This window comes from Pseudophryne corroboree, chromosome 6 (genome assembly GCF_028390025.1).
Source record: "Pseudophryne corroboree isolate aPseCor3 chromosome 6, aPseCor3.hap2, whole genome shotgun sequence".
NCBI lineage: Eukaryota > Metazoa > Chordata > Amphibia > Anura > Myobatrachidae > Pseudophryne > Pseudophryne corroboree.
In genome coordinates, this window is record NC_086449.1 from 671,860,122 (window position 1) to 671,881,983 (window position 21,862).

Here is a 21,862-nt window from a genome sequence, read left to right on the forward strand (position 1 = left end):
ATCTCATCACAACATCACGATGGGTGAAAGAAAGGCCATTGAGTCCCTACGCAATGACACTCAACTGGTTATCAGAGCTGCGGACAAGGGGGGAGGCATTGTGTTGTTGGACTATAACTACTATACCATGGAAGCCAATAACCAATTGGCTGACACCACTTGTTATCATAAACTTGGCCATGACCCTACAGGAAGCTACAAAGTTGAGATAGATTCCATCATTCAGGTGGGACTCAATAATGGATATATCAACAAGAGCACAGCAGAATTCATGACCAATGCACACCCCAGGATACCCTTTTTGTACACACTCCCGAAAATTCATAAATCTCTTTCTCAGCCACCAGGACGACCCATTATATCAGCAAGGGGGTCCCTCTGTCAACCTCTATCTCAAGTAGTTGATTTTTACCTACAGCCATTGGTTAAGCAAACAGCCAGCTTCATTGAAGACACCTCCGATTTCTTGCGGAAACTTGAAACAGTACGTAATATTACCGATGACACCCTGTTGGTGACTCTTGATGTCTCGAGTCTCAGCAATGGGAGCATGCAGAGAACTGCTTACGGACAATGATGCCTATTTCGGCCCACCGGTGTCTTTTTTGTTGTTGCTCATTGATGTTATTCTCAATAAGAATTATTTCCTCTTCGAAAATTGCTTTTATTTACAGAAACAGGGGACCGCTATGGGTTCAAATATGGCGCCATCTTATGCCAATATATTCATGGCGGCCTATGAACAGGTGCATATCTCTGGTAATCCTCGTTTTGGTCAATTTGTGTCATTTTATGTTCGCTACATTGATGACTTACTTTTCATTTGGCAAGGCAGCGAAGAGAAACTTTTGGCATTCATCAATGAACTTAATTCAATTCCAGGAACAATTAGATTTAGTCTGACTTTCAGCAGAACACACATCAACTTCTTGGATGTTTCCATCAAAAAGGAGAACAACAAACTTTTGACGTACATTTACAGCAAGGAATCAGATAGAAATACTTTGCTGTTACATTCAAGCTTCCATCCGGTTCCCCTTAAAAGAGGGCTACCCTTTTCACAACTACTGCGGGTGATTCACATTACCTCGGATCCCACGGCCATCCCGGCTGCATTGGAGTCCATGTGTCAATGATTTCTTGACAGAGGCTATCCCAGGAAGGAGATAGATGACGCTCTATCTAGGATCGGACAGATTAAGAGAGAAGATGCTTTACATAAAAAAGTTCGTCCTGCTGATATGGAGCAAGACAGGTTAAATTTCAGCAGTATGTTCACCACAGCCTCTGGCTTTATCCGCAACAAAATTCGGGAACACTGGCACTTGATTGCGAGTGATCCAGTGCCCACCAAAGACCTTTCCATGATTCCCAGATTTGCTTACAGACGGGGTCCTAATTTGAAGGACCTTCTAGTCAAGACTGATTTTTCTCAAAGAAAGACTAATAGAACGTCTAATTGGCTTACGAAAAAACCTGGGGTTTATAGATGCACGGGATGCTCCAACTGTTCATTCCTGTTATTGGGCAACCGCTTCATCAATCCATCTGACAATAAGGAGTATTCAATTAAACAGAGTTTGGATTGCAACAGCCGCTTTGTTGTCTATGTTCTCAAATGTCCATGCAATCGACTGTATGTTGGCAAGACCAGCAGAATGCTTAAAGAACGACTCAGCCAACATTGCTCCTCTATTAAGAAATGTCTTGCATCCACAGATTCCACGAGAGACTTCACGAACTTACCAGTTGCAAGACACTTCAAAGAGGCACAGCATACGGTCAATCAACTTAAATGTTGCATTATAGACCAGATACCACCACTCCAGCGGGGAGGTGACCGAGACAGGCTGTTACTACAAAGAGAACTCCAGTGGATTCACAGACTACACACTTTGACTCCCAATGGTCTTAATGAAGACTTTAGGTTGGGTTGTTTCTTGTGAAGCGATCCAGTCCTTGCTTTTGTTGGTTTCATTTCTTTAGACACCGACGTGTGTCCGGTATTATGCATTTTCACCCACTAAGTTTTTTGCTTGAGCCCCTTGACACCGCCGTGTGTCAGTGATTGTGCATGATGTATTGATGCAATTACTTATCTTGCATTCCTCATGGGTTGTGGGAGTGACTTTGCTGCTATGGCACCTTTCTGCCATCACCACCAGCATTGCCCTGTTACGAATAGGCATTTGCCGGCTCTTGATGTGGAATTCTAGTGTTTTCTACAGCCATACCACACTGGACGACGTCCAATTCCGTCCGATCTTGGAAACTAAGCAGTGTTGGGCCCAGTCAGTACCAGTTCTGGAGACGGTCTGGGAATACTGGGTGCTGTACTTTTATCACTTGACCACTCATGGCCTCGGACTATAGCATGGGCATCATTTACCCTTCCGTTTAATGCACTACCTTCGATCCATCCAATATCTGCACACAGTGGGCTCTACCTTAATTCTATTTCTTTTCTTTCATTTTATATTTCACTTAGGTGCTCTATCCACAGGGATGCTGATAGCGTCCTGCCACATCTTTGCCCCTATGGGATTTTCCTTCATTTTCCTGTTCTTCTGCCGCTGTTTAGTTTTTGCTCTGCTGGGCACCTGAATATTGTCCATTGACACTTTCCAATGTCATCCACCACCATGTGTGCCATTAACTGCCGCTGTCATTTCTGATATATGATTGAGTTAGACCTATTGGTCCATTTAATGCCTACAGTGCCTTAATGATCGTTATTGCTTCAGGGATCTGTCCATACGGGACAGTTTACAGCTATTGTTTGACACCTTTTTATCAGCGACACCCAGCGGAGCGCATTCTCTTATTTGCATCTTGCATTTTGCATTGGTTATTCTTTTTGTTTATGCATTGTGCATTGTGTGATTATGTAGTATAAGTTTTTTTCTCTTTCAGCGCTATATTTTACACTTTTTTATGTCATGCCACGTTCCATGTCTTGTTATATACAGTGTGCAGCCTACACTGTCCCCGTCCCCTGTGCGGGCTCAGTGTTGTCTGTGCTGGTGTCCCCCTCCTCGCACACAGCGCACCAGAGCCATTGCCAGGGACGGCGCCGGCTTTGTTTACATTAGCGATGACACGACGGAGCTGGAGAGCCGGGGGAGCCGTGGACTGTGCCTGTATGTACACTTGTCGCCTTGATATGGAATAAATCTTCAAAAAAAAATACAGGGCTTGTCCCACCACCCTCTCCTCCCATTGGATGCTGTTTTTTTGCTGTTTTGGCACCAATTTATGTTTATATCCCTGTGCTAGACACTGCTCAGATAGCCCCTGAGGAAGACCTGTATCGGTTGAAACAGCTGTTGGGCTGTGCCTGTATGTACACTTGTCGCCTTGATATGGAATAAATCTTCTTCATTTTCTCATCTAAACCGTGAGTGCTGGCTTGTTTTGCTTTTTCCAATGAGCTGGAAAAGCGAGTGCCTATATATATATATATATATATATATATATATATATATATGTGTGTGTCTTCCTTTCCTATCATTGAGCGAAACAGATGGATCACTCTTTGGGAGTATAGTTTGTCTCCTGATCACTCTTCTAGCCTAATCAGTATACAGTACTAGATTATCTGTTATTCATTTGCCTGTAATCACTGCTCTTACCTCATTGTCTAGATTCAGCCCATGGGGTTTTAGGGTTTTTAATGTGAATATCCACTTTAACTCTTCCTTATTTATTTTCTTTGTGAAATCCCCCCCTCGCCAATTCTGTTTTACCATTTTGATACCTATAAATTTCATCCCTTCTGGGTTCTGTTCATGTCTCTCTCTGAAGTGATTTGAAAGGCTGTGGGTTTCTAAACCCTTGTTTATGTTCCTTATATACTCCGATATTCTAGTTTTTAGTGGTCTCACTGTTCTCCCTATGTGTTATGAACCACAGGTAGTGGTTCATTCCTGGTTTCCGTTTATGTATTTTATGTGTTAGTTCTCTTGCAAGCCAGGATTTCCCTTTGCTCTGGTTTAGAAGACTCTTGTTTGCTGCCGGTGGTGAGTCTGTGTAATTACAGCCTGTTCCCAAGTGTTCAGCCTCACCTGTCTGTAATACCCCTTTTACACTCGCATGAAAATCCCGGGATTTTGCACGTGAACGCGCAAAATTTCCCGGGTCGAGCATCCCGGGATTTCAACCCAGGTCTCGACAAGGGTTGAATCCGGGACCGTCCCGGGAAGCTGGGTAGTGTGAAAGGGCCCATCCCGGGATTCACTACCCGGGACTGTTAAAAGGCCTCCGATTGGAGCTTTCATGAACTCAGAAAAGATGATGTCATCTTTCAGAGCCCTGGGGATGCGTGTGAGGAAGGCAGCATGGCGACCTGGACAGACCAGGAGGTTAGAGAGTTGCTGAGCATTAGGGGAGAGGAGGAAATAATGAGGCAGATCACAGGCACAGTTAAAGATGCAGTGATTTATAAAAACATCTCCAAGATGCTGGAAGCCAGGGGAATCATCCACACACAGCAGCAAGTGTTAAACAAAATGAAAACTCTTAAAAAGCAGTTCCTGAAGGTGCATGACAACAACAGGAAAAAGAGCGGTGTTGGCCGTATCGACTGGCAGTACTATGACCAAAATGAGCGGTTAGGCCTCATACTCACGCTCAGGATGGTACTCATCCTGGATGATATGAGGGCTCTCCTCCTGCGCAAATATTGGCAGCGACTAGCAGCCCTATCCAGCATAAATTGCGCCCTCCTCCTCCTCATAAAATATACTTCACAGTGTGACAAGCTGCATCATGCTGTCACTGGCTGTATTAAACATCTGCAAAGCAGAAAAAATCACGAGCTACGGCATACACACTGGTACTCCGTCGGCCATGACTGCAGCAATGGTGTGAGGAGGCACCACCCCTCCCTTTGTTGACTAGTGTGACCTCATCTATGTGAGCCAGAAAAAGGCCATTTCTAATTACATACATATGCATTTGCAGGGATATCCCGGGATCAGTGTAAATGGGGCTGTCCCGGGTCGATCCCAGGTCTTAGTGCAGTGTGAAAGGGGTCAGTCCCGGGAATGCATCCTGGGACGCATCCCGGGAGTGACCCGGGTGTGCGAGTGTAAAAGAGGTATTAATTACACCTGTCAGTTGTGCAGCAGGGCAGCTGCACAACATAATTAATTAGGTTCTCTGCAGCTATTGGAGGGCTGCATGTTATATTCTGTCTGAGTGCATTTCACAGACGCCGGTGATAGTTCCTGTCCAGTTTCTGAGCTCCTGTCTAGCAGTGTCTGTCTAGGTGCTTCCAGCCTTGATCCAGTGTCTGATCCAGTGTCTGATCCAGCTTCTTGCCTTGAAGCGTTCCTGTCCTGAAGTCCAGTGGCTTTGTCTGTTCCTGATCCTGATTCCGTATCCTGTTCCTTGGTGTCCACTGCTCAGTCGTTGGAACTCTGCCTGTTCTGTGGTCCTGAGAGCCTGTGTCAGCTACATTGGGGGTTCCTGTCCGTTTGCCAGTATTTGTACCGGTTCCGTGAGTAGCGGCTTTGCCGCATCCGTCGGCCAAGGCCGCTGTATTCTTTAGTTTCTAGTTACTGGTGTTTTGCAGAGGGTTCTGCATATGCTGTCACCGCCGGTACACAACAGTATTGTGTCGGCGTGTGGACAGCATTTCCTTTGTTGTTGTTTATCCTGGCGGCTGTGCCGCACATACTTTATTTAAGTTCTGTAGCGCCCCTAACTCTGTATTTCTGTCTTTAGTTAGAGGTTCCCCTTGTCATCACCCCGTCTCAGTTTACACCTTGTCTCCAACTAAGACCGGGGGGCATCGGAGTTGGGCAGACATAATTCGCCCTCCAAACGCGGCTGCCGTGGGCCCAATAAACCATAGTCACGCAGGCGTGGGCTGACAACGAGGGTGAGACAACGGAGTCAGGTTTCCGTAGGGGTTACTGCTGAGCTCTGTATCTATTGCAGCTTTACATTCCTGTACTTGGGGCTCATCCGCCCAGTTCCAGGAGTACCAAGTACAGTGAACGTAACACTATGTACTGTAGATGACAGGGGCATTCAATCAAATAAATGACCCCCTTTGTTTGACATGATATATGTTCTTGGATCGCAAAAGACTCTTGTGTTCTATTTGATTGAAAACTAAAAATACCTTTCATTGAGACGTGGTTTAATTTGCAATATTGGCAAGAGTTACATTAGAAGAAGCCTTTGTTCAAATTGGTCCCTGATAATGTGGTTTGTAGTGTTTCTCTCTTGTTTAGATGACTATGTGTAACTTTAGATTTGAGATTTGGTGCCTTTCTATATATTACATTCGGTTTCTCCGGAAGTATGTCCCCTAGCAGCTCATCTTCTAAAAGGATGTGCCAGTGGTTACTTATAATCCTTTCTAATTTTCTTATTATTTGCTAAGCCTTGGAGAGAGATATGGGCCCTCATTCCGAGTTGATCGCTCGCTAGCTACTTTTAGCAGCCGTGCAAACGCATAGTCGCCGCCCACGGGGAGTGTATTTTCGCTTTGCAGGAGTGCGAACACCTGTGCAGCGGAGCGGCAGCAAACACATTTTGTGCAGAACAAGACCAGCCCTGTAAATACTTATTCTGTGCAATGAGCGACGAATGACACGGTAATGACTTGCGTTTTTCCAAACACTCCCAGAAAACGGTCAGTTGCCACCCAGAAACTCCCATTTCCTGTCAATCTCCTTGCGTTTGCAAGTGCGACTGAAAGCGTCGCTAGAACATGTGCAAAACCACGATGCTCTTTGTACCCATACACCGCACGTGCGCATTGCGGTGCATATGCATGCGCAGTTTTGCCATTTTTTTTAAATGATCGCTATGCAGCGAACAACGGCAGCTAGTGATCAACTTGGAATGAGGGCATGGTGTAGAGAGATAAACTATTAGTCAATCAGCTCCTGAGATTTTTCAAACATGGGGGTATATTTACTAAAAATCGATTTTTGGTCAGTTTGGTCGATTTTGTTTTTCAGGGTCTAAATTCCACATTTACTAAAAGAAGATTTTTGACAATATGTTTTTTAAACAGTTAATGTGTGATTTAGACCCTTAAACACAAAACTGATCCAAAATAGATCAATCATCGACCAAAATTGACTTTTAGTAAATATACCCCACAGCCTACAATATGGCAGTTAGGATCTTATTGGCTAATACCTTTTCTCTCTCTCTCTCCACCTTATCTTTCTCCAAGGCTTAATAAATAGACCCCAAAATACCTACAGTATATATCATCTGTACTTACAGACATGCAATTCACACTGCCAGCCTGTAAAATATAAGCTACTGTATGTGAACCCCATAACCTGTATTGCTAATCATACATGACTGATGACTGTGCTCAATTCTGTGATTGACTGCTAGGCCAGAACTCCAAGCTCATTTATTTTTTATTTTTGTGCTCATAATAACCTAGGCTCCTGCAATCTGCAGCAATGGTGACTACAGTCACAGAATATCTTTTATGTGGATAATGCTGTGCCATTTCTACTTTGCCTGTATTCTCTCTCTCTCCTGTCCTGAACAAACCACTTCCCTATACAATGCCTCTCTCAACTGATATCTTAGGGCCCGGTACACTATCTCTGCGCACAGCAGGCAGGGCCAAACAGGGAAGGGAGGGTAGGTGGTGCAGAGCGTAGCGTCGTGTATAACACGTGACACGACACGTCACAGGTCAGACACATATTTTTACATGTGATGCATCCTTGCAGAGCCGAAACTAGGGGGGGGCTAGGGGGGCATGTGACCTGGGCGCCAGACTGGAGAGGGCGCCGAGGCTGTCACTTTAATCCCCCCTAACGCCCCCTCCCTTTGCGGCAGCGATACCTTGTTACAGCCGTCAGAGCTCGCGCCTAGCCAGGCAGGCACACACACCGCATCGCAGCGCATTGCAGAGATGACACTGAAAATAAACTACATCTCCCAGCAGCCTTTGCTGCCGGGAGCTGTACTTTACTTTCAGTTTCATCTCTGCAGCGTGCTCTGATCGGCACAGCAGAGCAGCACTAAGAGGGGGCACGGGGGACTAATTACTACCCCCCCCCCCCTCACCCCACTGCTAGAGCCTTTAATCATTGCAGCCACTGCTGCAGTGAACAAGAAATTCTAGGTCCGAAAAGGGGGCGGGGCTAAACGGCACTGTACACACAGTGCCACCATGCCAGCCAGCAACAGCATGGGAGAGAGGAGGGGAGAAGAGCAGCACAGCCTTAACAGTGAGTATAACTCAGGGAAGGGGCACTGTATGTGTGTGACTGCTATATGTGTGTATGAATGTGTGCATGTGTGTAATTGTATGTGATTAGGTGTGTCACTACATATCTGTATGGGTGTGGTATGCGTGACCGGGCATACCGACGCTGGTATCCCGGGAGCGGAATGTCGTCGGGGGGATGGGGGGGTGGCGAGCGCAGCAAGCCCCTTTGCAGGATCGCTGCGCTCGCCACGCTGGGGAGGGAGTGGTCCCTGTTGGTCAGCATGCAGGTGTAAGTAGATACAGAAGTAAAAGGTGCGGCACTGAAGCTGATTCTCTGTAATTAAGAGACACACACGGTCCTGCATTTCAAATGCAGGACCGTGTGTGTCTCTCAATTACGGAGAATCAGCTTCAGTGCCGCATCTTTTGCTGCTATATATATATATATTTCTCTGACGTCCTAGTGGATGCTGGGAACTCCGTAAGGACCATGGGGAATAGTGGCTCCGCAGGAGACTGGGCACAAAAGTAAAGCTTTAGGACTACCTGGTGTGCACTCACTGGCTCCTCCCCCTATGACCCTCCTCCAAGCCTCAGTTAGATTTTTGTGCCCGGCCGAGAAGGGTGCATTCTAGGAGGCTCTCCTGAGTTTCTTAGAAAAAGTTTAGTTTTAGGTTTTTTATTTTCAGTGAGACCTGCTGGCAACAGGCTCACTGCATCGAGGGACTAAGGGGAGAAGAAGTGAACCTGCCTGCTTGCAGCCAGCTTGGGCTTCTTGGCTACTGGACACCATTAGCTCCAGAGGGACCGAACACAGGCCCAGCCTCGGAGTCCGGTCCCAGAGCCGCGCCGCCGGCCCCCTTACAGAGCCAGAAGCAAGAAGAGGTCCGGAAAATCGGCGGCAGAAGACATCCAGTCTTCACCAAGGTAGCGCACAGCACTGCAGCTGTGCGCCATTGCTCCTCAGGCACACTTCACACTCCGGTCACTGAGGGTGCAGGGCGCTGGGGGGGGGCGCCCTGAGCAGCAATAAAAACACCTTGGCTGGCGAAAATACATGACATATAACCCCCAGGGCTATATGGATGTATTTTTAACCCCTGCCAGAATATAGCAAAAAGCGGGAGAAAAGTCCGCCGAGAAGGGGGCGGAGCCTATCTCCTCAGCACACTGGTGCCATTTTCCCTCACAGCTCCGCTGGAAGGACGTCTCCCTGACTCTCCCCTGCAGTCCTGCACTACAGAAAAGGGTAAAACAAGAGAGGGGGGCACTAATTAGGCGCAGTATTAACATAACAGCAGCTATAAGGGGAAAAACACTTCTATAAGGTTAATCCCTGTTTATATATAGCGCTCTGGTGTGTGCTGGCATACTCTCCCTCTGTCTCCCCAAAGGGCTAGTGGGGTCCTGTCCTCTATCAGAGCATTCCCTGTGTGTGTGCTGTGTGTCGGTACGATTGTGTCGACATGTTTGAGGAGGAAAATGATGTGGAGGCGGAGCAATTGCCTGTAATAGAGATGTCACCCCCTAGGGAGTCGACACCTGAGTGGATGGGCTTATGGAAGGAATTACGTGACAGTGTCAGCTCTTTACAAAAGACGGTTGATGACATGAGGCAGCCGGCTACTCAGCTTGTGCCTGTCCAGGCGTCTCAAAGGCCATCAGGGGCTCTAAAACGCCCGTTACCTCAGATGGCAGACACAGACGCCGACACGGATACTGACTCCAGTGTCGACGATGAAGAGACGAATGTGACTTCCAGTAGGGCCACACGTTACATGATTGAGGCAATGAAAAATGTTTTACATATTTCTGATAATACAAGTACCACTAAAAAGGGTATTATGTTTGGTGAGAAAAAACTGCCTGTAGTTTTTCCTGCTTCTGAGGAATTAAATGAAGTGTGTGATGAAGCGTGGGTTTCCACCGATAAAAAACTGATAATTCCTAAAAGGTTATTGGCATCATACCCTTTCCCGCCAGAGGATAGGGCACGTTGGGAAACACCCCCTAGGGTGGATAAAGCGCTCACACGCTTGTCTAAACAGGTGGCACTACCCTCTCCTGAGACGGCCGCCCTTAAGGAACCTGCTGACAGAAAGCAGGAAAATATCCTAAAATGTATATACACTCATACGGGAGTTATACTGCGACCAGCAATCGCCTCCGCCTGGATGTGCAGTGCTGGGGTGGCTTGGTCGGATTCCCTTACGGACAATATTGATACCCTAGACAGGGACAGTATATTACTGACTATAGAGCATTTAAAAGATGCATTTCTATATATGCGTGATGCACAGAGGGATATCTGCCGACTGGCATCAAGAGTAAGTGCGCTGTCCATTTCTGCCAAAAGAGGGTTATGGACGCGGCAGTGGTCAGGTGATGCGGATTCCAAAAGGCATATGGAAGTATTGCCTTATAAAGGGGAGGAGTTATTTGGGGTAGGTCTATCAGACCTGGTAGCCACGGCAACTGCTGGGAAATCCACATTTTTACCCCAGGTAGCCTCTCAACATAAGAAGACGCCATATTATCAGGCGCAGTCCTTTCGGACCCATAAGGGCACGTGGCAGAGGGAGAGGGAAAAGGCTGCAGCAAACAGTCGGTTCCCAGGAACAGAAGCCCTCTCCCGCCTCTGCCAAGTCCTCAGCGTGACGCTGGGGCGTTACAAGCGGACTCAGGCACGGTGGGGGCCCGTCTCAAGAATTTCAGCGCGCAGTGGTCTCACTCACAAGTGGACCCCTGGATCCTTCAGGTGGTATCTCAGGGGTACAAATTGGAATTCGAGACGTCTCCCCCTCGCCGTTTCCTAAAGTCTGCTTTACCGACGTCTCCCTCCGACAGGGAGGCGGTATTGGAAGCCATTCACAAGCTGTATTCCCAGCAGGTGATAATCAAGGTACCCCTCCTGCAAGAGGGAAAGGGGTATTATTCCACGCTGTTTGTGGTACCGAAGCCGGACGGCTCGGTGAGACGTATTTTAAATCTAAAATCCTTGAACACTTACATACAGAGGTTCAAGTTCAAGATGGAGTCACTCAGAGCGGTGATTGCGAACCTGGAAGAAGGGGATTATATGGTGTCTCTGGACATCAAGGATGCTTACCTCCATGTCCCAATTTACCCTTCTCACCAAGGGTACCTTAGGTTTGTGGTACAGAACTGTCACTATCAGTTTCAGACGCTGCCGTTTGGATTGTCCACGGCACCCCGGGTCTTTACCAAAGTAATGGCCGAAATGATGATACTCCTTCGAAGGAAGGGAGTTTTAGTTATCCCTTACTTGGACGATCTCCTGATAAGGGCAAGATCCAGGGAACAGTTGGAAGTCGGGGTAGCACTATCTCAGGTAGTGTTGCGGCAGCACGGTTGGATTCTCAATATTCCAAAATCGCAGCTGATCCCGACGACACGTCTTCTATTCCTAGGGATGATCCTGGACACAGTCCAGAAAAAGGTGTTTCTCCCGGAGGAGAAAGCCAGGGAGTTATCCGAGCTAGTCAGAAACCTCCTAAAACCAGGCCAAGTCTCAGTGCATCAATGCACAAGGGTCCTGGGAAAAATAGTGGCTTCCTACGAAGCAATCCCATTCGGCAGATTCCACGCAAGAACTTTTCAGTGGGACCTGCTGGACAAATGGTCCGGATCGCATCTTCAGATGCATCAGCGGATAACCCTGTCACCAAAGACAAGGGTGTCTCTCCTGTGGTGGTTACAGAGTGCTCATCTTCTAGAGGGCCGCAGATTCGGCATTCAGGACTGGGTCCTGGTGACCACGGATGCCAGCCTGCGAGGCTGGGGAGCAGTCACACAGGGAAGGAATTTCCAGGGCTTGTGGTCAAGCCTGGAAACATCACTTCACATAAATATCCTGGAGCTAAGGGCCATTTACAATGCTCTAAGCCTAGCAAGACCTCTGCTTCAAGGTCAGCCGGTGCTGATCCAGTCAGACAACATCACGGCAGTCGCCCACGTAAACAGACAGGGCGGCACAAGAAGCAGGAGGGCAATGGCAGAAGCTGCAAGGATTCTTCGCTGGGCGGAAAATCATGTGATAGCACTGTCAGCAGTGTTGATTCCGGGAGTGGACAACTGGGAAGCAGACTTCCTCAGCAGGCACGACCTCCACCCGGGAGAGTGGGGACTTCATCCAGAAGTCTTCCACATGATGGTGAACCGTTGGGAAAAACCAAAGGTGGACATGATGGCGTCCCGCCTCAACAAAAAACTAGACAGGTATTGCGCCAGGTCAAGGGACCCTCAGGCAATAGCTGTGGACGCTCTGGTAACACCGTGGGTGTACCAGTCAGTGTATGTGTTCCCTCCTCTGCCTCTCATACCCAAGGTACTGAGAATTATAAGACGGAGAGGAGTAAGAACTATACTCGTGGCTCCGGATTGGCCAAGAAGGACTTGGTACCCGGAACTTCAAGAGATGCTCACAGAGGACCCGTGGCCTCTACCTCTAAGAAGGGACCTGCTCCAGCAAGGACCCTGTCTGTTCCAAGACTTACCGCGGCTGCGTTTGACGGCATGGCGGTTGAACGCCGGATCCTGAAGGAAAAAGGCATTCCGGATGAAGTCATCCCTACCCTGATCAAAGCCAGGAAGGATGTAACCGCAAGGCATTATCACCGTATTTGGCGTAAATATGTTGCGTGGTGCGAGGCCAGGAAGGCCCCTACAGAGGAATTTCAACTGGGTCGATTCCTGCATTTCCTGCAAACAGGAGTGTCTATGGGCCTAAAATTGGGGTCCATTAAGGTTCAAATTTCGGCCCTGTGGATTTTCTTCCAGAAAGAACTGGCTTCAGTTCCTGAAGTTCAGACGTTTGTCAAGGGGGTGCTGCATATACAGCCTCCTTTTGTGCCTCCAGTGGCACCTTGGGATCTCAATGTAGTTTTGGGGTTCCTAAAATCACATTGGTTTGAACCACTCACCACTGTGGACTTAAAATATCTCACATGGAAAGTGGTAATGCTGTTGGCCCTGGCTTCGGCCAGGCGTGTGTCAGAATTGGCGGCTTTATCCTATAAAAGCCCTTACCTGATTTTTCATACGGACAGGGCAGAATTGAGGACTCGTCCTCAATTTCTCCCTAAGGTGGTTTCAGCGTTCACCTGAACCAGCCTATTGTGGTACCTGCGGCTACTAGGGACTTGGAGGACTCCAAGTTGCTGGACGTAGTCAGGGCCCTGAAAATATATGTTTCCAGGACGGCTGGAGTCAGAAAATCTGACTCGCTGTTTATCCTGTATGCACCCAACAAGCTGGGTGCTCCTGCTTCTAAGCAGACTATTGCTCGTTGGATTTGTAGTACAATTCAGCTTGCACATTCTGTGGCAGGCCTGCCACAGCCAAAATCTGTAAAAGCCCATTCCACAAGGAAGGTGGGCTCATCTTGGGCGGCTGCCCGAGGAGTCTCGGCTTTACAACTTTGCCGAGCAGCTACTTGGTCAGGGGCAAACACGTTTGCTAAATTCTACAAATTTGATACCCTGGCTGAGGAGGACCTGGAGTTCTCTCATTCGGTGCTGCAGAGTCATCCGCACTCTCCCGCCCGTTTGGGAGCTTTGGTATAATCCCCATGGTCCTTACGGAGTTCCCAGCATCCACTAGGACGTCAGAGAAAATAAGAATTTACTTACCGATAATTCTATTTCTCGTAGTCCGTAGTGGATGCTGGGCGCCCATCCCAAGTGCGGATTGTCTGCAATACTTGTACATAGTTATTGTTAACTAAATCGGGTTATTGTTGTTGTGAGCCATCTTTCCAGAGGCTCCTCTGTTATCATGCTGTTAACTGGGTTCAGATCACAGGTTGTACGGTGTGATTGGTGTGGCTGGTATGAGTCTTACCCGGGATTCATGAATCCTTCCTTATTGTGTACGCTCATCCGGGCACAGTATCCTAACTGAGGCTTGGAGGAGGGTCATAGGGGGAGGAGCCAGTGCACACCAGGTAGTCCTAAAGCTTTACTTTTGTGCCCAGTCTCCTGCGGAGCCGCTATTCCCCATGGTCCTTACGGAGTTCCCAGCATCCACTACGGACTACGAGAAATAGAATTATCGGTAAGTAAATTCTTATTATATATATATATATATATATATATACATATACACTTAAATGCGAGGGGGGGCGCTAAGTTAATGGCTTGCCCCGGGTGCCAATACTCCTAGTTTCGGCCCTGATCCTTGTGTGGGCCGGACGGTGTGTGTAATATGTTTTTACTGTCAATGTAAAATTATTATTACATTATGCTTCTAGTGTGCACCCCTACATCTTGTGGCTCCTCAAAGCCTCGGGGCCCGGTACGGGGGTATCCTTTGTACCCCCTCCCTTACTTCTGCTATTGATTTTGTTGCTGCAGAAACCACTATTTACCTTCGAAAATCAATCCCTCAAACCAGGCATTCCAAATGCACCAGATATCTGCAAAAATGTTCACGTACCTCCGAATGACAGTGGAAGAAATCACGCTAAAAAGTGGACTTCCTCCATTTAATATTTATATTTTCATCCTGCAGTAGTGCATTTTCTCTCTCCAACAGTCATACTTCAAGAAACTCATCTCCTCCCAATCTTTGAACCCCCAGCATCTCTTTGGTACTGTCAACTCCCTCCTCTGCCCACCCGCCCCTCGACACCATTCTTCACTCTGCCCTTGACTTTGCCACCTACTTCACATCCATGCTGCCAAATCCAAGAGCCACTACTCACTGCCTATTCTCCTTGACCTCTCTGCTGCTATTGACACTGGACCATCCTCCCCTCCTGCAAACCCTTCACTCCTTTGGTCTGCATGATATTGCCCTTTCCTGGCTATCCTCCTACCTCCTGGACCACTCCTTCTCTGTCTCAAATCATGACTCCACTTCTCACGCACTTCCCCTATCAGTAAGTGTCCCCGAAGGTTCTGTTCTTGTACCTCTCCTTTTCTCTCTCTATACATCTTTTTTATGCGGGCTCATTCGCTCTTTTGACTTCTACGCTGATGAAACTCAAAGCTACCTTTCCTCCCCTGACCTCTACCCCTGCCTTCTCACTCGTATCTTAAGCTGTCTCTCTGCTATCTCTTCTTGGATGTCCAAGTGCTTTGTAAAACTTAACATGGCTAAAGGTGCATACACATGGTGAGATATTGACTAAGGGGGTCATTCCGACCCGTTCGCACGCAGTGGTTGTTCACTGCGGTGCGAACGTGTCGGAAATGCACATGCACGGCAGGCGCATTGCGCACATGTGTCATTGCCTGGCGACGATCATCACCAGGCAACGCCGCCGCCAGCGACAAATGTGATCGCAGCGGCGATCGCAAGAAGATAGACAGGCGGCAGGCGTTCCGAGGAGGATACTCACCATTTCCAGCCGTTTTCAGGGAGTGGAAAGAAGAACGCAGGCGTGTCCAGGCAAACGGAGGACGGATGTCAGGACCGGGACCTTCATCGCTGGATCCGTCGCACTGGGTAAGTAGCTGCAGGGCTACTCTTGTGCACAAGCATTCGCAGCCCTGCTATGCTAAAATACACTCCCCCATAGGCGGCGTCTAGTTGATCGTACGAGCAGCAAAAAGTTGCTACGTGCGATGAACTCGGAATGACCCCCTAAGTGCAAATTTTTACTTTGTGATTTCCCTTGAACTCCCCGGAGCCCAGAACCACCAATATTGACTATCTTTACTTGTGATTTTGACTATGTACGATTTTGACTGTATACAATTTTGACTACTAGAAACTAGATTGTACACAATATATTCAAATTTGCCTTGTCTGCACAGTCTATTTTGTTTTGCGATACCGACCCCACGGGAGCGCGCATCTGTATCGCAAGCTGTGTACACATGGGTAATTCTGAGTTGACCGCAGCAGCAAGTTTGTTAGCAATTGGGCAAAACCATGTGCACTGCAGGGGAGGCAGATATAACATTTGCAGAAAGAGTTAGATTTGGGTGGGTTTTTTTGTTTCTGTGCAGGGTAAATAGTGGCTGCTTTATTTTTACACTGCAATTTAGATTTCAGTTTGAACACACCCCACCCAAATCTAACTCTCTCTGCAAATGTTATATCTGCCCCACCTGCAGTGCACATGCTTTTGCACAACTGCTAACAAATTTGCTGCTGCAATCAACTCAGAATTATCCCCTTGGTGCGATTTGTGCTAACTTTTCTTATGATTTTAAGTATATAGTCAAAATCGTCAGCAAACATCGCACAGTGGGGGTAATTCTGAGTTGATCGCAGCATCAAGTTTGTTAGCAGTTGGGCAAAACCATGTGCACTGCAGGGGGGCAGATATAGCATTTGCAGAGAGAGTTAGATTTGGGTGGGTTATTTTATTTCTGTGCAGGGTAAATACTGTCTGCTTTATTTTTATACTGCAATTTAGATTTCAGTTTGAACACACCCCACCCAAATCTAACTCGCTCTGCACATGTTATAACTGCCCCCCCTGCAGTGCACATGGTTTTGGCCAACTGCTAAGAAAATTGCTGCTGTGATCAAGTCAGAATTAGGCCCTGTATGTATGCACCTTCAGACTGAGCTGATCTTCTTCCCACCCTCCTTAATAACCTCGCCTCCCACAATTTCACTATTCTATTGATGGCACTACTATCTCCTCTAGCCCTTAAGTACACTATCTTGGAGTTATCCTAGATTCCTCCCTCTCCTTCAAACAACACATTCAGTACCTCTCACAGTGCTACCATTTCTATCTCAAAAATATTGATAGGATCAGACTAGAGATGAGCGGGTTCGGTTCCTTGGGATCCAAACCCCCACGAACTTCACCCATTTTACACGGTTCCGAGGCAGCCTCGGATCTTCCCGCCTTGCTCGGTTAACCTGAGCGCGCCCGAACATCATCATCCCGCTGTCGGATTCTCGCGAGATTCGCGCGTCGCCGCCATTTTCACTCGTGCATTGGAGATGATAGCGAGAGAACGTGGCTGTGTTCTCTCAGTTTCTGTGTTCAGTGTGCTGCAAATATCTGTGCTCAGTGCGCTGCAAATATCTGTGCTCAGTGTGCTGCAAATATCTGTGCTCAGTGTGCTGCAAATATCTGTGCTCAGTGTGCTGCAAATATCTGTGCTCAGTGTGCTGCAAATATTTGTGCTCAGTGTGCTGAAAATATCTACGTTCTCTGCCTGAAAAACGCTCCATATCTGTGTTGCATTGTAGTATATAGTAGGAGGACAGTGCTGAATTTTGCTGACCACCAGTATATATATAGCAGTACGGTACAGTAGTCCATTGCTCTACCTCTGTGTCGTCAAGTATACTATCCATCCATACCTGTGCTGCATTTTAGTTGTGCGCAGTATATAGTAGGAGGACAGTGCAGAATTTTGCTGACCACCAGTATATATATATATATATATATATATATATATAGCAGTACGGTACAGTAGTCCATTGCTCTACCTCTGTGTCATCAAGTATACTATCCATCCATACCTGTGCTGCATGTTAGTTGTGCGCAGTATATAGTAGGAGGACAGTGCAGAATTTTGCTGACCACCAGTATATATATAGCAGTACAGTACAGTAGTCCATTGCTCTACCTCTGTGTCGTCAAGTATACAATCCATATGTGTGCTGCATTGTAGTTGTGCGCAGTATATAGTAGGAGGACAGTGCAGAATTTTGTTGACCACCAGTATATATATAGCAGTACGGTACAGTAGTCCATTGCTCTACCTCTGTGTCGTCAAGTATACAATCCATTTGTGTGCTGCATTGTAGTTGTGCTCAGTATATAGTAGGAGGACAGTGCTGAATTTTGCTGACCACCAGTATATATATAGCAGTACGGTACAGTAGTCCATTGCTCTACCTCTGTGTCGTCAAGTATACTATCCATCCATACCTGTGCTGAATTTTAGTTGTGCACAGTATATAGTAGGAGGACAGTGCAGAATTTTGCTGACCACCAGTATATATATATATATATATATATATATATATATAGCAGTACGGTACAGTAGTCCATTGCTCTACCTCTGTGTCGTCAAGTATACTATCCATATGTGTGCTGCATGTGCTGTTTGGGGACTATTTTTTGAAGTGCCATCCTATCTGACACTGCAGTGCCACTCCTAGATGGGCCAGGTGTTTGTGTCGGCCACTTGGGTCGCTTAGCTTAGCCATCCAGCGACCTAGGTGCACCTCATTTTTTCTTTGCATCGTGTGCTGTTTGGGGACTATTTTTTTTAAATCTGCCATATTGTCTGACACTGCAGTGCCACTCCTAGATGGGCCAGGTCTTTGTGTCGGCCACTAGGGTTGCTTAGCTTGGCCATCCAGCGACTTGGTGCACCTCTTTTTTTCTTTGCATCATGTGCGGTTTGGGGACTATTTTTTAAATCTGCCATCCTTAGCTTAGTCATACAGCGACCTCGGTGCAAATTTTAGGACTAAAAATAATATTGTGAGGTGTAAGGTGTTCAGAATAGACTGGAAATGAGTGGAAATTATGGTTATTGAGGTTAACAATACTATGGGATCAAAATGACCCCCAAATTCTATGATTTAAGCTGTTTTTGAGGGTTTTTTGTAAAAAAAAACCACCCGAATCCGACAAAAAATTTTCAGGGAGGTTTTGCCAAAACGCGTCCGAATCCAAAACACGGCCACGGAACCGAATCCAAAACCAAAACCCGAAAAATTTCCGGTGCACATCACTAGATTAGACCATTTCTCACCCTGACCTCCCTGACAAATGCCTCTCTTCACTCCAATGTATTCTTAATGCTGTTGCCTGGCTCATTTTTCTGTCTAAGCGTACTACATCCAAATTTCCCCTCTTGAAAGGGGTCAGCCCACCCATTTTTATATACTGTAAATATTGGGGTTTTTTATTGGACCATTTTTTTTATTACAAAATAGACTGTGCAGACAAGGCCAATTTTAATATATTGTGTACAATCTGTGGTCGGTGCATAAGTAATAGACAGTTACTTGTAGCTCTGCTTTGTGTTTCTTTTTTCTAAAGGTGACTAACAGATACTCCAGACAGCAAATACTGCTAATTCATTAATTTAAGTCAGCATGCAAACATATTAACTTGATTTACGAAGCACAGTAGGCAAGTGCTTTTTTTTATTGTTTTATTTGACAGAAGTAGTACAATTACAAGGTGTTATTGAAGGGAATTTCAATATTACAATCTGGGAAATGAAGCAAGGCAATGCAACTTTTCAGCAGAACTCTACTGTATAATAATTGAAACATTTATTATCTTGCATCCACACTGTGCATAGCTGCTTAAATGCACTGTTAACATTAAGCTACTACTCTTGATATGCTCACCATATGTCTGATGTACTGTGTAGGAAAATACATGGTCAAGTCACATTATTATTACCACCTCCTACATTTGACGTGTGCAGCTCATAGTCTATGAAGTACGTCACGTGTAATGCACTGGCTTGGTGGGTATATAAGGTGTGTGATAGGCCATCTGCACACATACAGTATCACTCGTTGCGGTCATGAATAAAAGCAGCGATTTATTGAGTTGCAAAGGGATAATTATCAGCTTTCAGGCCAAGGGTGGCAGTATTTCTGAAACGGAGCAGTTTGTGAACTGTTCGCGTGTTGCTGTGGTGAAGGTGTATCGTGACTGGACAAATGGCACCATTGTAAATAGCCAATGTGGAATCTGCGGAGCACCACGTGCCACTGATGTGAGAGGTGAACGTTGGGTATGAAGGTGCGTGAGGGCCGTCAAAATGAACCTGGGGGCTTCCAGATATATGTCTAAAACAACAGTTCAGCCCGTATACCTGCTGTCTGTGCTGCACATGGTGATTACTCTGCCTTTTAGCTGGTGGCCATAATAATATGACTCGACCGTCTATAATGATTTCTACCAAGAGACAAATTGGACGTCAGAAATACTACCATCCTATATTGCAATGTAAGATCTTCACAGGTTAGAAAGATAACAATTGAAAAGAAAGAAAAAGTTATAAGCAAAGCAGGTATCAATCAGCGATAACTCAGACCATTTTCCCAGGACCACCCAACCAGGTATATAGCAGACTATTGCTCCCACCCCCTAGGTGCACAGGAAAATCTGTACTGCTAGCTGGGTTACCATAAATAGCAGTCATATGTGCAGCTGATCATCAAAATCTACACAACACCACAAATATCCCTTTATATTGAGTTTTAGCAATTACTTATAATACTAAGTGACCAGACCATTACCAGATAAGTTGCTAAACAATAAATTGCAAATATTGTTTAACTAATATATTTTAATAACTATTTAGCGGACAACTTTCTACATATCATATACTTCTGCATGCGTTACCTTTCTGAAATCTCCATTATGGAAGTATTCACAAAGCATCATATCAAAAAAGATCGGGATTGTGGCTTTGCGTAATTCTACTTCTGGAATAAGTGTCATCTCTAGAATTGGTCCAACCATTCCAGGAATAAAGCAGATCTTGTTCTGGCCTGGTATAAAATAAGCATACACAAATTATAGAAAACAGGTACTAGTGTGACTACGCTCACTGGGGGTAATTCCAAGTTGATCGCAGCAGGAAATTTTTTAGCAGTTGGGCAAAACCATGTGCACTGCAGGGGAGGCAGATATAACATTTGCAGAGAGAGTTAGATTTGGGTGGGTTATTTTATTTCTGTGCAGGGTAAATACTGGCTGCTTTATTTTTACACTGCAAATTAGATTGCAGATTGAACACACCACACCCAAATCTAACTCTCTCTGCACATGTTATATCTGCCTCCCCTGCAGTGCACATGGTTTTGCCCAATTGCTAACAGATTTGTTGCTGCGATCAACTCTGAATTACCCCCAAGTCACTTTACATAACACCACTTATTACATTTATTACTTACATTTATTTTATACACTGTACATAGGGTTTCTGTTTATTGAAAACAAAACATATTGTGTACCCTTTCACATGTGCATAAACACGTGCATTTTGTAAATGTCTGCATTGTAAACCATGTGTATTTATGTTAGGCAGATAGACCCGCTGCCTGCATTAAGTGTATGCAGGGCCGGCAACAGACATCTTGGGGCCCGGTAGAGTCATATCTCTGGGGCCCCCTCAGAGCAACGGAATTTGCTGCGCTATATAATAAACGGTTATTAAATAAATATATATATATTTTTATTTATCTACAGTATACAGATATATAAATATGTATATCTCTCCTTCGTCCTCCACACACACCACCGTCTGTCTCTCCCCAATAACTCCATGATGATTCCTTGCTGACATCTCTGCCGGACATTAAGTGGCATATACTTGGGGCCCCTCTGATCCTTGGGGCCCGGTACAGGTGTCCCCTTTGACCCCCCCTGTCGCCGGCCCTGGGTGTATGTGAATGTAGCTCTGTTATGACACCTGCTTTTAAAGGTAGCATTTGGGGGCTTACATTTTTGGATTTTAAAAATGTTCATATAGCTTTAAATAAACCCTACACGGGTAAATTGTCATTGGATAGCCAGGGCAGCCCTATTCTGAGTCGCACGCAAGGCTGATGTGCGCACAAATTAGCAATTCTTTGCAACTGCGCATGCTTTTAAATTGCATGCGTTCCACAATGTCTGTGTACAGAGTTGCAGAACTGATTGTATTGGGCGATTCAGGGCGATGACTGAGAGATGGC

At 46.2% G+C, this 21,862-nt stretch overlaps 2 protein-coding genes and 1 pseudogene across 8 annotated transcripts in view; 2 read left to right on the top strand and 1 right to left on the bottom strand.

The window, feature by feature from the left end:
* The window catches only part of DOCK2 (dedicator of cytokinesis 2), a 1,781,615-nt gene that overhangs the window by 381,246 nt on the left and 1,378,507 nt on the right, over positions 1–21,862 (bottom strand). For all 4 annotated transcript variants that reach the window (XM_063928256.1, XM_063928254.1, XM_063928255.1 and 1 more), the window contains exon 33: positions 20,526–20,674. In XM_063928256.1, the coding sequence (XP_063784326.1) occupies positions 20,526–20,674 (149 nt within the window). The remainder of the gene's footprint in view (positions 1–20,525; positions 20,675–21,862) is intronic.
* The window catches only part of LOC134933211 (ERV-BabFcenv provirus ancestral Env polyprotein-like), a 447,012-nt gene that overhangs the window by 297,089 nt on the left and 128,061 nt on the right, over positions 1–21,862 (top strand). The gene's annotated exons all lie outside the window — the stretch shown is intronic.
* LOC134937704 (5S ribosomal RNA) lies at positions 2,221–2,340 on the top strand (annotated as a pseudogene).